Here is a 16700-nt window from a genome sequence, read left to right as displayed (position 1 = left end):
AAGAGAGCTTCCTGAAGCCACAGACTGTAGAAGGAGCAGGGACAGATACACTGGCGATGTGGAGACAAGATGACTCCACAGCTACCAGCATGAAACCTCCCTCGGCTGCTGAGAAGTGTGTGCAGGTGGACAGGCCCACAGTCAGGAAACCGGAAGAGGCAGGTGTGTGGGCATGATTTCTCCAGCAGCCAGCCTGCAAGGAAGCGCTGGGAAAAGTCTGTGAACATGGAATAAATGGCTGGCACTTGGAGCTGCACTGATTCTTTTTTCAGACTAACGGCTCAGATGGTGGAACAACCAAACGGTGACTAAAATATGAGTCAAATGCTTCCAAATCATGCCAATGAAGCAGGGACACGGCAAGCAGAGAGCAGGTCATTAGGGGTTCTGACCAGTACTGGTTAAACCCGAAGAAATTCACTCTCCTTAATGACTGCCTCTTTCAATCTAAGTCATTTTGACATTAGTGAGCTGAGGACAATCGATCTTTATGGCTAGTGACACCTACTGATCAGCTCTGAACAGATGGAAAGGGGGCTCCCCGCTGGGCTTTCGCACCTTTCCCGATCTCTCTGGGATCTGCCCCGCATGTCTTCAGTTATCCCACAGGGTGTCAGGAAATTCTTAAATTAGCCTCAGAGTTTGTGTCTTGATATTTTTGAAAACCAACTTTCATTTAAATACACAACAGCTCATTTTAAGAAGAAGTAATTTGCGGGGGTCAGGGGAGCAGGTAAGGAGAGGCAGACCATTAAATGGAACCTCAGGGCAGGCAGCTCGAGAAGGCATGGAAGAGGCGCAGCGTGGACTCTGAGCCTCACGGAAGCACCACGTGGGCCCACAACAGACACAAGGGTGGTTTCCCCTCCCCCTCCTTCTGCTACTTTCTCGTTTTCAAATTCTTTCCCCAAATGTTCACTTCCTATTTTACAATTCAATTTTTCCAAAAGCTTTTTTGGTGAAGAGATCCTAAGAAGATTGGTGTTTCCAAATGGTCTGAGGTACTTAGCAGAAAACAAAGCCTCTTACCACATTTATTGGAAGAAAACCTCATCAAGGATAAGGTACACCCATCCCTGTGGTGTCAATTGTCCGTTTTCTCACCACCCCACCACTCTCCTTTCTGGGAATTTATCACTCCTGGAGCAGGAGGAGTAGAGAACAGAGTTTAGCACTAAGAAATATAGAGGACTTCGCCCCACAGACCAGAGACTGTAAGCAGCGACTGGAGCTTATTTCAACCTCCACTGGGCGCTCTACTCACACTCTGTTCTCTTCTCCTAATGGATTCACTTAGATGTGAGGGTAATATGTTGTGCTTTTTTTTAACATTTTTTATTGTGGTAAAATATATGTAACACAAAAAATGACCGCTTTAGGGGCACCTGGGTGGCTCAGTTGGCTAAGTACATGCCGTCGGCTCAGGCCATGATCCTGGGGTCCTAGGATCAAGGCCCGCATCGGGCTCCCTGCTCAGCAGAGAGTCTGCTTCACCCTCTCCCTCTGCCTCTCTCCCTAGCTTGTACTCTCTCTCTCTCTCTCTCTCTCAAATAAATAAAATCTTTTTTTTTAATGACCATTTTAACCATTTTGAAATGGACAGTTCAGTGACATTAAGTATATTCGCATTGTCATGCAACCATCACCACCATCCACCTCAAAAACTTTTTCATTGGGGAGCCTGGTGGCTCAGTCATTAAGTGTCTGCCTTCGGCTCAGGTCACGATCCCAGGGTCCTGAGATCGGGCCCCACATCTGGCTCCCTGCTCCGCGGGAAGCCTGCTTTTCCCTCTCCCACTTCCCCTGCTTGTATTCCCTCTCTGTCTGTCAAATAAATAAATAAATAATCTTTAAAAAAAAAAAAAACAACTTTTTCATCTTCCCAAACTAAAACTCTGTTCTCACTAAACAGTAACTCCCCATTGTGTCCTCCCCCAGTCCCTGGCAACCACCATTCTACTTTCTATCTCTAGGAATTTGACCCCTCTCAGTAGCTCCTGTAAGTGGAATCATATCATCTTTGTCTTTTTGTGATTGGCTTATGTCACTTTGCATAGTGTCTTCAAGGTTCATCCATGTTGTAGCATGTGTCGGAACATCCTTCCTTTTTTTTTTTTTTAAAGATTTTATTTATTTATTTGACAGAGAGAGAACACACACAAGCAGGGGGAGCTGCAGGCAGAGGGAGAGGGAGAAGCAGGCTCCCCGCCAAGCAGGGAGCCGGATGTGGGGCTCGATCCCAGGACCCCGGGATCATGACCTGAGCCGAAGGCAGCCGCTTAACTGACTGAGCCACCCAGGCGCCCGGAACATCCTTCCTTTTTAAGACCGGATAATATTCCATTGTTTGGATATACCACATTCTGTATACCTATTCATCTGTTGAAGGACATTTGGGTGGTTACCAAGGTAACGTAGTCTTAACTTATTCCCACAATTTAGACTTGCAGATAATTTAAAATCAATTCCATTTATTGAGTATTTAATAAGGGCAACTCACTGTGCTAGGTATTGTGGGAGGTACAAAGGTGAATCAGACATCGTACCTGCTCTCGAGGAACTTACGCTATACTGGGAAAGGAGGAAAGAAAGAAGTAAAAGTGACTAGCATTTGCTAATAGCTTACCATGCACCAGGTACTTTCCCCAATCACTGCACATATTGCTCATGGCAACATTATGAGGAAGATATTGTAATATCCACTTTACAGGGAGAAAAGGAAGTCTCAAGGACCTTCAATAAGCACCTCCAAAGTGAGGTGAGACTGGGATTCAAACCCACATCGTAGATGCAGAATCTTGTGTTCATTCTAGGGACCAGCTGCTCCCTTTGGTGCAAGGCAGAATGTGACAAATCCTGGGGGAAAAGCTATAGGAAGGTGGAGGGAAGAAATGACCGCCCTCCTCAGGCCACAAGCTCATGGCAGAGGTCAGTCTTGGAGGTCAGGAGGGCTTATATTTGACAGAGATAAGGGAGTAGAGGTAATTGTTTGCGCAGAGCAAAGGCGGGTTGGCCAAAAATGTAAGTGCGTAAAGAGGGGCTCCAGCGTGTAACCTAAGGTTGCAAAGCAGAGTGGGGCAAAATCAAGGACATAAAGAAATGCCAGCTCAAAGAGTCTGAACTCCACCAAGTAGACAACGGGCAGCCATTGTGGGTTTTGAGTCAAACACAGTTACAGCTGTGCTTTGGGAAGGTCACCATGGGAACAGTGCATCACAAGGATGGAGGAGTGGGGGTAGTTTAAAGGTGGGAAAGCCAGTTAGGAAATTACTGGAATTAGCAGATGAGACATAATTAGGCAGAATGGAAAAGAGGATATGGAGGTCAGAGATATCTTAGAGTGGGGATGACAGAACCTGGCCACTAGTGTATTATGAACAGGATGACCATACATCCCGCTTTGCCTGGGACACCTGCCTTCCTGGTTTAACTACTAATAGCACCCTTTCACTCTCAAAGACGTCCAAGTTAGGGCAATAAAGTATATGTCACACTAATTATGAGGAATAAGAAAACAGAATCAAAGGTGACTCTTTTAAAAGACTTTGAACCTAGGGGCGCCTGGGTGGCTCAGTTGGTTAAGCGTCTGCCTTCGGCTCAGGTCATGATCTCAGAGTCCTGGGATCGAGTCCCGCATCGGGCTCCCTGCTCCGCGGGAAGCCTGCTTCTCCCTCTCCCACTCCCCCTACTTGTGTTCCCTCTCTCGTGTGTCTCTCTCTGTCAAATAAATAAATAAAATCTTAAAAAAAAAAAAAAAAAGACTTTGAACCTGGATTAATAAGGAAAGTGGTAACACCTTTAGAAACACAGGAGGGAAATAAGGTTTTTTGGAAAGATGGTAAGTTTGGATTTGGACAAGCTGAGTTGGCTGCTGAGGTGAGGATTTATTTAAGGGAGATAAGCACCTTGCCCGTGGATTTGCGCTGTATCACATGAAGGAAGGCATCATTGACCTAAAAAATTTCAAAAAGAAAAAATGTGGTCACACTTGTGTATTTCAACAAACAGTTGTTGGTAGTTGGAGTCTTAAAATAGCTAAAATATTAAGATGTGTCTCCAATGAACTATAGCAACTAACTCTGCCATACTAACTAAATAATTAATCACCACAAACTCATAGGAAAAAAAAAATTTAAGAATAACCCAACCTTGGAATTTTTCTGTCTAAGGTATATTTTTCAATGTTGTCAGATAAATGACAGCAGGGAAGAAGTCCTCAGGCCTGTCCATGCTCTATCATAATATTTCTGTGTGTTCTAGTTTTTGAAGGAATATACCCACTGCCAGAAGAATCAATAGTTTAACATTTTACAATTTTTATCTTTTTATTAAAATTGTCCTGCTTCCAGGGCGCCTGGGTGGCTCAGTTGGTTAAGCGACTGCCTTCGGCTCAGGTCATGATCCTGGAGTCCCGTGATCGAGTCCCGCATCGGGCTCCCTGCTCAGCAGGGAGTCTGCTTCTCCCTCTGACCCTCCCCCCCTCATGTGCTCTCTCTCTCTCAAATAAATAAATAAAATCTTTTAAAAAAAAATTGTCCTGTTTCCAGCATAACCGAAATTGCAATCTATCTCAAATCCTATTTTTTAGAAGTATAAGGTTATAAAACATAAATTAAGAAGCAGCCACAGTAATCAAGACAGTGTGATACCAGCAAAAGAATAGATAAACAGATCAATGGAACAGATTAGAGCCCAAAAATAGACCCACACAAGTAGAGGCAGCTGATCCTTAACAAAGGAGCAAAGGGAATTCAATGGAGAAAGGATAGTCTTTTCAAGAAATGGTGCTAGAATGACTGGACATCCACATGCAAAAGAAATGAATCAACACACTGTTCCTATATCTTTCACAAAAGTTAACTCAAAATCAATCTGACACCTATATGTAAAAGGCAAAACTATAAAACTTTCAGAAGAAAACAGGAAAAAAAAAATCCACATCACCTTGGATCTGGCAGTGAGCACCAAAGTATGATCCATAAAAGAAAAAACTGCTAAGTTGGACATCATAAAATTATAAATCTCTGCTCTGCAAAAAACACTCAGGAGAATGAAAAGACAAGCCACAGCCTGGGAAAAAATCTTTGTAAGATGCATGTCTCATAAAGAACTTGTATATAGGGGCACGTGGGTGGCTTAGTCGTTAAGCGTCTGCCTTTGGCTCGGGTCATGGTCTCAGGGTCCTGGAATCGAGCCCCGCATCAGGCTCCCGGCTCGACAGGAAGCCTGCTTCTCCCTCTCCCACTCCCCCTGCTTGTGTTCCCTCTCTCACTGTGTCTCTCTCTGTCAAATAAATAAATAAAATCTTAAAAAAAAAACTTGTATCTAAAATATACAAAGAATTCTTAAAATTCAACAATAAGGGGTGCCTGGGTGGCTCAGTCGATTACGCAGCTGCCTTCAGCTCAGGTCATGATCCCGGGGTCCTGGGATCGAGCCCCATGTTGGGCTCCGTGCTCAGTGGGGAGCCTGCTTCTCCCTCTCCCTCTGCCTGTTGCTCTGGCTACTTGTGCTCTCTCTCTGTCAAATAAATAAAATCTTAAAAAACAAAAAAAACTCAACAATAAGATCGGGTGCCTGACTAGCTCAGTCAGTGGAGTGTGCAACTCTTGACCTCGGGGTTGTAAGTTCAAGCCCCACGTTGGGTGTGGAGATGACTTAAAAATAAAATCTTTATTTAAAAAAAAACTCAACAGTAAGAAAACAAACAACCCAATTAAAAAAGCAGCAAAAAATCTGAACAGACACCTCATCCATAAAGACAGACAGATGGCAAAAAAAGCACACGAAAAGATGTTCAACATCATACGTCATTAAAGCAATGCACACAAAAACAAGATACCACCACACACCTCTCAGAATAGCTAAAATCCAGAACACGGACAACAGTGGATGCTGGCAAGGATACAGAGCAATAGGAACTTTTTATTCATTGCTGGTGGGAATACAAAATGGTACAACCACTTCGGAGGACAATTTGGCAGTTTCCCACAAGGCTAAACATAATCTTACCATGTGATGCAGCAATCACATTCCTAGGTAATACACTGAAAACTTAGGTCCACACAAATGTTTATAGCACCTTTATTCACAATTGTCAAAACTCGGAAGCAACAGAGATGTCCTTGAGTAGGTGAATGAGTAAATAAACTGTGGTACATCCAGGCAATGGAATATTATTCCGTGATAAGAAGAAATGAGCTATCAAGCCACGAAAAGACATGGGACAATCTTGAGTGCAGACTGTTAAGTAAAAAAGCCAGTCGGAAAAGGATACATACTATATGATTCCAACTATATGACAGTCTGGAAAAGCCACAACTATAGAGATAGTAAGAAGATCAGTGGCTGTCAGGGGTTGGGGTAGGGAGCAGGGGTGAATACGTGGAGCCCAGGGAATACCTTAGAGCAATAAAGCTATTCTGTATGATACTATAATGATGGACACATGACATTATACATTTGTCTTGGCAAAACTTATAGAACTGTACAGCACAAAGAGTGAGCCCTAATGTAAACTATAGACTTCAGTTAATAATAATGTATCAATATTGGTTTATCAATTGTAGCAAATGTACCACACCAAAGCAAGATGTTAACACCAATGGAGGGGCGCCCGGGTGGCTCAGTAGGTTAAGCGTCTGCCTTCAGCTCAGGTCATGATCCCAGGGTCCTGGGATCGAGTCCCGCATCAGGCTCCCCACTCAGTGAGGAGCCTCTTCTCCCTCTCATTCCCCCTCTGTACTCTCCTTCTCCCTTTCTCTCTCAAATAAATAAATAAAATCTTAAAAAAAAAAAAAGGTGTTTAACTAGTGGAAACTGGATGGTGGGAGAAGGAATATAGATAGGAGAATGCTCTATACTTTCTGTTGAATTTTTCTGTAAACATAAGACTGCTGAAAAAGCAAAGTCTCCTGATATTTAATAAAATAAATAATAAATGCAAAAAATTAAAATTGAAAAAGCAAAGAATGGAGGAAAACAGAAGTGTCATTATTTGCATATAATATAATAATCTACATAGAAAAACTAACCAAAGCAACAGACAAGCAAATAAGAAAGGTCTGCAAGATTGTGAGGAACGAGATTAGCTAACAAAAATTACTGATATCTCTCTGTATCAAAATAATCAACTAGGAAATATAACAGAAATAAAATAGTGCTTTCAAAGGCAACAGAAACAGTAAAGTACTTATAATTAACATAACTAAGAATGATCCATAAGACTTTATGGAGAAAAACTTTAAAATCTATTTAAAAACATGACAGAGCTGAATAAACGGCAATATATCCCTATTCACAAATAAGACAACTTAACATTGTAAAAATATCAATAGCAATACTTACCCAAATTAATCTAAAAAGTCAATGCAATTCCATTCCAAATTTCAGCCAGATATTTTTTAGGGACTAAACAAATCTCTTCCAAAATTCACTAAAAGTGCCTGGGTGGCTCAGTCGGTTAAGCATCTGCCTTCGGCCCAGGTCATGATCCCAGGGTCCCAGGATCAAGCCCTGCATCCCACTCGTGTTCTCTCTCTCGCTCTCTCTCTCTCTCAAATAAATAAAATCTTTAAAAAAATACCCATAAAATTTACCTAAAAGGATAAAGACTCACAAAGAGCTAAATCAAATTTTAAAAACTAAGATGAAAGAGTGACACTTCCAGATATTAAAACATACTTCAAAGCTATAAAGATAAAAACTGTATGATACTATTATAGGAACAGGAATCTGAACCAAAGGAATAGAAGAGAAAGCAGAGTGTATCTGGGAACTTGAAATAAGATGAAGGGAGCACCACAAATCAATGGAGAAACAATGAACTATTTGGTCCGGGAAAACTGGCTCACTACAAGGGGAAAAATAAAAATTGGTTACCTGATTTATACCCAATACAGAGGTGACTTAAGATGGATTAAATCCTTAAGTGTGAAATAAAAGTATAAAGTTAGTACAGAGGGGCACCTGGGTGGCTCAGTCAGTTAAGCAGCCGACTCTGGACTTCAGCTCAAGTCATGATCAGGGTTCTGGAATCAAGCCCTGCACCAGGGTCCATGCTCAATTGAGAGTCTGCTTGAGATTCTCTCTCTCCCTCTCCTTCTGCCCCTGCCCCTGCTCACACACACACACACTCTCTCTCTCAAATAAATAAATCTTAAAAATAAAAGTTAGTAGAGAAAAATAGAGAAGATCATTGTGGCCCAGATATGACAAAAGACTTTTTAAACATGTCCCAAATAGCACTAACCCATAAGGCAATTTGCTTGATTATATTAAATCGAGACAAAGGTGATAGAGAAATGACAAATTTAGAAGGACAGACCTTTGCAAAGTCTCAAACTAACATCTAGAACCTTGCTACTCACAGGGTGGTTCAAGGACCATAGGCTTCTGCATCATCTGGGAGCTTATTAGAAATGCACAATCTTGAGCCCCCTCCCACCTTTACTGAATCATAATCTGCATCTTAACAAGATCCCCAGGTGATTCATATGCACCTTAAAATTTGTGAACTACAGATCACACAAGGGACTTCTGCAAATTGGTAAGAAAGAGGCAGGAAGCCCTGTAGAAAGCTGCATGAAGGGCTGAAATTGCTAAACCCGAATGTTTACCGAATCTATAAAGAGATGCTTACACTGATTAGAAATCAGGGAAACGCAAATTAAAATAATAAGATGCCACTTCATGCCTATCGGTTTGGCAAAAATCAGAAAGTAGGACAATGCTACATAGCAACAGGGTGGCGAATAAAGAATTTGCATGCACTGCAGGGAGGGGCATAAACTGGTCAAGTCATCCTGGAGAGCAGTTTGCTGACAAATTAAGTATGCATATATCCTGTGACCCAACAACCCTACTCCCAGGAAAATACTCCCAAAGCAACTTTGCGTAAGTCCCGACTGTGAGACTGTGGATGACAGTGCTGATTATGGCGGCAGGGAATCAGGTCAACCCCAGAGGGCATCACTAGGAAGCAGATGTGTAAAATATGGCAGGTGCACACCACGGTGTCATCTGCAGCAGTGGGAAGCAATGAACTGGAAACAGCACCAGCAACATAGGTGGATCTTAAAAAGACGACGCTGAGTGAAAAATGAAGAAACAGAACAAGGTCCACAGCACAACCCTATGCTGTTATTTATTTGTGTGACTTGAAAATAAATGAGCGCACAAAAATATGTATGTTTTCAAAGGAAATATAAATCCAAGGACATGTACCAAACACACTACAGAGTGTGTCTGAGGAGAGGAAAACAAGTGGAGGACAGTAGTGGGCAGTGAGGATAAAGGGAGTAACTAATAAAGACATCCAGAAATACACAGACGTAAAAACAAAAGATGGGCCAACCATGCAAATGTGCTTTGAAATGAGGAATATGAATAACCAACCCTTCCCACTTGAAATCCTTCCTCAAAAGCATAGAAAAATAAATAAATAAAAATAAGCAGAGAAACCAACCAATCAATCAAACAAACCAATTCTCTGCAGCACAAAATCTCTGGTTTCAAAAACACCTGTCTTAATAAAGTATATTTCAATATTAAAAAAAAAACACATCCGTCCTGTGGGTCTTTGTGCCTTACGGAGACCTTTCCAATCCATGCAAATTTAGACATACTCAAAGGAGGTGGAAGAGGTCTAAGACACGTGTTTTGAAACATGCACCCCTGCCCTGCCGATCACGATCACTTGGAGGCACAGCTCAGGTGACTCACAGCTGCATCTCTCCCTCTCAGTTAGAAGCCGCGTGTTCCCAGAGATCTGTCACAGCCCAACGACAGAAAATACTCGGGAAAGCCAGCACAATTCGAGATAGTGATACTTCTTTTACCTGGCATCCTGGAGAAATAAGGAATCTCCTAACAAGTAAATCTTAACATAAAAAGAACATTGTCCCTTTAAATGCTAGAGCTTCTTTTTAATCATTTTGCATATAAATATTTATAAAAATGGAGCACACATTTACCTCACTTCTCTGAAAGATAATCTTGGTGGGAAGCATACACTTTTTGTTCCATGATTTGGGAACCTCATGACTTTGAAGATCTGTGATTTTCCCTTCTGTTTTTCAGATGTTCTGTTACTTCTCTGTCCAGTTGCCACTTCTGCTGTGATTGCAGATGCTTCTAAAATTAACCCAACTCTGTCCCCTTTCTACCCTGTGGTTTCTATCAGGGCTAGGAAAACAGACAACCGGTGGCCTTAAGAACTGGATGCTTAATAAGTGTGATAAGGCTCTGAGTGAGAAACTAAGAAGGAAAGTGCAGGGCATTAGACCAGAGTCTTCTGATAGCTAATTCAGATGCCTGGGGACATTTTCCTCCTTCTGCATTCTACCAGCTGTGGAAAGGGAAGGTGCTCCATACTGCTCCCCAGACAGATCCACAGGCTGTCCCCAGAACCCTCCCTCACAGTGGGTGAAGCCATAATTCAATTTGTCTCTGGAGATACGCAACCCGGCACGTGGGGGCAGGGTGAGGATATTGCTTTTGTTTTAGGTTCCGCTGCTGGAATTTTTAATTAGCTTATCAAGCAGGAATAATCAGAGTAAGCTATAGCTCCCTAAATATATCATGCTGATTCATGCCTCCTTAGAAACCATCCCTTCCCCCTATAATAACCCTGTCCTGAGAGCTTCCCGAAAAAACAAAGAAATTTCTTAAGTCTTAGTTTTTATTGACTGGCATACAGAATACCCCATGAAAGTTGATGAATAAAATGAACTCATGAATGAATGAATATACCTGGGACTGAGTGGGATTGTTTTTATTTTATTTTTTTTTAAAGATTTTATTTATTTATTTGACAGAGAAAGACACAGCGAGAGAGGGAACACAAACGGGGAGTGGGAGAGGGAGTAGCAGACTCCCCGCCGAGCAGGGAGCCCGATGCGGGACTCGATCCCGGGACTCCAGGATCATGACCTGAGCCGAAGGCAGTCGCTTAACCAACTGAGCCACCCAGGCGCCCGGGATTGTTTTTAAAAGGTAAAAAATATTTAGTTAGTGATACACAGTCCCAGTGGAATTATATTTATTATGTCATTGCTCTAATACAAGTTGATCTGAATCTTCTTTTAAAAGTCAGTCAACGCATTTTACCCAAAAAGAGATACAGATGACAAATAAGCATATGAAAAGATACTCAAGATCATTATTCAATAGAGAAATGCAAATTAAACCCACAATTAGATACCACCAGATACCTACTAGAATGGCTAACATGAAGGAAAATGACCTGACAGTATGAAGTTCTGGCAGGTGCCCAACAACTAGACTCTCATAAATTTGTCGGTGGGAATGCGAAATAATACCACCACTCTGATAAGCAGTTGGTAGTTTATTAAAAGTTAACTATATAGTAGCAAATCAGTACAAACAAAATCCCGAAGCGCACAGATAATGCATATTGGAACATCAGTGTCTCACCTAGAATACACCAAAAAATAGAAAACCCAACATGCTATGTATGGGCTTTGGTAGGAATGCAATAATAGTTGCCGTGTCTTCAAAACCTGGGCGGTAGAGACAGGAAGGCAAAGAGAAAGAGCAGTGGACACAGTCAAGCGTGCCTCTTCCTGAGGAACATCGATAACTGGCATTTGTAGGATTCTGCATAGATTTCTTTTAAACTGACATTGTTATCTAATGATGTTAACTAGGCACCATTGGAGACCGGGGGGAATAAACCTGCTCTGTAAATAAAGCCAACTAAATGTCTGCGCAAATTTATAAAAGTTAAACATATGCTTAGCACATGACGCAGAAATCCCAGTCCTAAATTAAAAAAAAAAAAAAAAGTCTATACAAAACTTGTATGTGAATGTTTATAGAAGGCTTATTCATAATCACCAAAAACTAAAAATAATCAAACAACTATTAATTGATAAATGAAAAAATAAGTTGTGGAACATCCGCACAATGAAACACTCTTCAGCAGTAAAAAAAAAAAGAACAAATTACTGACGTATGCAAAACTGTGGGTGGGGCACCTGGGTGACCCAGTCAGTGAGGTATCTGCCTTCAGCTCAGGTCATGATCCTGGGGTCCAGGGATCGAGTCCCATGTGGGGTTCCCTGCTCAGAGGGAGTCTGTTTGTCCCTCCCTCTGCCTCTCCATCCCTCATGCTTGCTCTCTAATAAATAAAATCTTGGAAAAAAAAAAAATCCATGGGTGAGGCTCAGAAGTATTACACAAGGTCTGAAAGAAGCCAGACTGAAAAGACTATCTCCTGGGTATGACTCCATTTATATGACATTCTGGAAAAGGCAAAACTATGAGGAGAGAAAACAGACCAGTGGTTGCCAGGGGCTGTGGGGTAGGAGAAGGGGATTGATGACAAAGGGGCACAAGGGCACTTTTCAGAGTGATGAACCGTTCTATATCTTGATTGCAGTGGGGTGGTTACATGACTATGTGTTTGTCAAAGCTCAGAGTGAGTTTTACTAAATGTAGATGACAGGTCAATAAACCTAACTTAAAAAAAAAAGTCAAGCCATGTATTATGAAACACAAATATAAATAAATCTTCAAAACTAAGTGTCAGCCTGGGTTCCTTAGAAAATAGAGCCTAGTCAAAACGTATGCCGTAGGGGCACTTGGGTGCTCAGTAGGTTAAGCATCTGACTCTTGATTTCAGCTCAAGTCATGATCTCAGGGTTGTGGAATCGAGCCCTGGGTCAGGCTCCGCACTCAGCGGGGAGTCTCCTTGGGATTCTCTCTCTCCCTCTCTCTCTCTTTCTTTCTCAAATAAATAAATCTTTAGAAAAAAATCTATGCCCTAACGCTTCACTGTAATCCCAGGGAGGCAAGGGTGAGGGAAAAGGTGAAGTGAATCAAGGAGGGAGGCGTGTGTTACTGATCCTGAACCAGTCACAGCTCCAGGGGGACCTCTCCAGAGAGGCCATATAGAGCCCACTGCTTGTTGACATACTCCATCAGGAGGAACAAAGGCAGCAATTTGTCTCGTCTTTCATTTGTCAAAGCTTGCCCCATGCAGTAAACTGCCCCCCAACTTCCCGGTTGCATTACCCAGACCCCCGCATCCAATTTCCGGGGAAGCCAGTACTTCAACAGGTCCTTCGGATCAGCACCGTGCACCAGGACTGCAGCAGCTCCCACCCTGAAGAGCACGGTGGAGGCCCTGCCTAGGATCGGCTCTCCCGCCGGGGAAAGCTTGTGACCGCAAGGGTTAGGAGATGGGCCACAGGGACAGGGTCTCGGTGTATGACGGCAGGGATCAGTGGTGTGAGCCATCACTAGAGAAGGGTGACAAGGGGCCAGGGCCTGAACTGGGTCTGGAATAGTGGACTCAAACTAATGTAGTCTCCAAACATAGAGAGTAATTTAATCTTTAAGACTATTCCATAGATACACTCAGGAAACTCCAAGTAAACAATTTCTATCTATCTAATCTATTCATGTGGTGACCTCCCTGACCTTTATATGACAAACAAGTTCAGATCTCTGAGGTGTAAGTCCTACGTCTGGCTGAGACGTTTGTGAGCATCTCCCTACAGAAAGCAGACTTGGCACCTCTGAATAAGGCCATGCCCTGGACAGATCACGGGGCTCGTGCGTGGCCCACCTGTCAGGGCGCGGATGCTACACTTCAGAAAATAATAAATTCTAGTTAAAATTCAAAATTGAAAGACTATCTTTCTAATCCTGCCCATGAATATAGCGAGTGTCTGCTATGTGCTTTTACATGTGTTATCTTATTTAATCTTCACAACGACCTTAGTATGTAGAGTATATTACTGCTCCCGTTACAGATGAGGAAACTCAAGCATATAGACGTGAGCAACTTGCCCATAGCCAGTTAAGTGGTAGGGCCAGGATCTGAACTCAGGTGGTCTGACCTGATAGCCTCCTACTTTCAGTCAGTCATTCGACAGATACATGAGTACCTGTCAGGAGCTGGAGACAAGGACATGCACGGCCCCCTGCCCACATGGAGCTTACGGTCTATGGGAATGACAAGCATTGAACAATTACAAGTAGACAAAGAAGACACACAGAGTACTACGGGAGCTCATACCTCGTGCTTCGTACAGGCTAGGGTACAAAGTATGTAGTCATTAATATCAACTATCAAGGTCCAATCTATAAGCTCACATATTCAGGAGAAAAGCAAGCTAGGAAGCACGGTGTCTCTGGCTATTATATATATATACTTGTATATATTCGTACAGTGGTCATTTTCCGAGCCCAGGCAGGTTCCGATAAATAATTTTTTCTAAGACATTAACAGATTTACATAAAAAATATTACCCACGTTAAGTGGGTAATATATACATTCATTTAATCATCTTCATTTTAAAAAAACAAAATATATAAATTCTGGTAGTGCCTATACAGTGACTAATGGATGAATTACAGCCCTATGACGCGGGGTGTGATTTAGTGTTCTGTTCAAGATTCCTGGTTGTTTTAACTGCAAGATAGCTCTTTCACACAGATAATTCTCCGATGGATGGACAAACTTCATACTCTAAAATAAGGTTTCTGGGGCGCCTGGGTGGCTCAGTCGTTGAGCGTCTGCCTTCGGCTCGGGTCATGATCCCGGGGTCCTGGGATTGAGCCCCGCATCAGGCTTCCTGCTCCGCAGGAAGCCTGCTTCTCCCTCTGCTTGTGCTTTCTCTTTCTCTCTGACAAATAAATAAATAAAATCTTAAAAAAATAAATAAATAATTTTAAAAATAAATAAAACAACAATCCCAGTCTGGCTTTCTCTCCTGCCTGAGCAGCACCTGGAACATAGGTCAGTGGGAAGAAGAGGCGGTTCAAACCAGCCAGCGTTTGCGGGCCTGTCCTAATTGCCTTCATCCTCTATCAAGAGGTATACATGAGCCTCGGGTGAAGCAAACCTCGGCTCGCAAGACACATGATAAAAGCCACAAGATGGAACGGGACTCAGAAATTCTTCAAACTGGTGGTCTTCAAGTTTTTAAGCTGCAAAACCTTCTCACAAAAGAAAAAGGTGAACGCAAAGGTAAAGATGCGCAGCTACTCAGAGCCCCACAGCAGAGGGGGCCCCAGAACCCAGGCCGCTCAGGTCTCTCTCCACCCGCCCACATCCTGGCTGTGGCCCCTGAAGCATCACCCCCTGCAGCGGTGTGGAGACCGCAGGTCAGAAAGGAGAGGAGACTTCCACAGGGTTGCCACCGGAGAAGGCAAAGCCAGAAGTAGAATCCGACCAGTTTTCCGACGGCCAGTCCGGTTCTCTTTTTCCCACCCAACGTGACCCTCTGGACTAACATACGAAAAGGAAGAGGAAGAAAGTAAACCACTTTCTTGGGAAAAACATCCAAATGGAAGGCTGGCGGGCAATGGAAGTCTGGCACTGACATCTCAGGCCTCACTAATCTGCATACGAACAAAACGGCTCGGCCATCGAAGGCTGGCTGGAATCACCAAAACAGTCTTTTGAACATTAAAGCAAATTAAAGCAAAAAAAAAGAAGAAGAAAGAAAAAAAAAAAAGGACTTCACAGTGAATGCCTAACAGATTCACATTTACAACTATACTGCATATGTATGCCCACAATTACACTTTGGAGGAAGTTTAAGCCACATTAATGGGACTGAGGGGGAATGAAAAAAGGGAATGAAGACCCAACAAAGTTCAGTACGGTGACTAATGGATGAATTACAGCCCTCTGACACGGGGAGTGATCTAGTGTTTTGTTCACAGAACCTCAGCTTAGATCATCTGGTTGTACTTTAAAGTGGCTGTCTTCTAAAATCAAAGGTCAAGTTAAATGCTTCCTTCTCAGACCGGTATGTTATGGAGTTCAGGGTTCATAGAAACACGGGTAAATGATTTTCTAAAGTACCATCACTTCCCTCTGCTTAAGAAACCAGTGACGTAGGGAGAGCCCTCAAAATCCAGCTCCTCTGTGGCCTGCGCAAATTCAGCCTCCCCGGTGGCTCCCTGGGCCTGAGGCGACCGCCATACAAGCCCGAAGACCCGGAGAAATCCTGTCACCCTGCAGCCTGTGAGACCCCATTATTCTGCACTGCATTTGTACCTTTTCTCTTTTTTTTTTAATGTTTTTTTTTTTTAATTTATTTATTCATGAGAGTCAGAGAGAGAGAGAGAGAGAGGCAGAGGGAAAAGCAGGTTTCCCGCCCAGCAGGGAACCCGATGCGGGGCTCGATCCCAGAACCCTGGGATCATGACCTGAGCCAAAGGCAGACGCTTAACCATCTGAGCCACCCAGGCGTCCCTGTTTGTACCTTCTCATTCCATAAAAGAAGGATTTATGGAACCCAGAGAGAAACCGCCCAGTCGTTTGACACCGATTAGGTCCTGGCGTTTAGCCACATCACCTCCCTCCAGAGCATCTCACCTCCTCCAGCTTAAAAACTGCTCCGACGTGTGGCTGGATGAGCCCTTGCTGGCAGTACTGAAGAGCCGAGGACAGGGTTCTGGAGAAGACGGGAAAGTTCTGCTCTTTGTACCGGCCCCAGTACAGCCCCATGGCAGAGACATTCTTCAAGAGCAAAAGGTTGGCTGGCACAGAAGCAATGGATCCTCCAGCAAAACCCACCACCACGATCCTGCCCTCCCATGCCAGGCTGGGAAGAAAGGACAAGGAAAAGAAATTATTATTATTATTTTTTTAAGATTTTATTTAGGGACGCCTGGGTGGCTCAGATGGTTAAGCGTCTGCCTTCGGCTCAGGTCAT

General features: G+C 43.1%; 1 protein-coding gene across 10 annotated transcripts in view; it reads right to left on the bottom strand.

Annotated features, from left to right (window-relative positions):
- The window catches only part of LOC118014426 (quinone oxidoreductase-like protein 2), a 42164-nt gene that overhangs the window by 11378 nt on the left and 14086 nt on the right, over positions 1-16700 (bottom strand). For 7 of the 10 annotated variants that reach the window (XM_035010723.1, XM_035010725.1, XM_035010728.1 and 4 more), the window contains exons 8-9: positions 16361-16589; positions 3906-3953 (exon numbers count right to left, since the gene is read on the bottom strand). In XM_035010723.1, the coding sequence (XP_034866614.1) occupies positions 3906-3953; positions 16361-16589 (277 nt within the window). The remainder of the gene's footprint in view (positions 1-3905; positions 3954-16360; positions 16590-16700) is intronic. The other 3 variants (XM_035010730.1, XM_035010729.1, XM_035010733.1) reach the window with 1 other exon arrangement.

This window comes from Mirounga leonina, unplaced genomic scaffold (assembly GCF_011800145.1).
Source record: "Mirounga leonina isolate KUSES-001 unplaced genomic scaffold, KU_Mleo_1.0 Mir_154, whole genome shotgun sequence".
In the NCBI taxonomy this organism is placed as follows: Eukaryota; Metazoa; Chordata; class Mammalia; order Carnivora; family Phocidae; genus Mirounga; species Mirounga leonina.
This window is presented reverse-complemented; position numbering and strand designations above follow the sequence as displayed.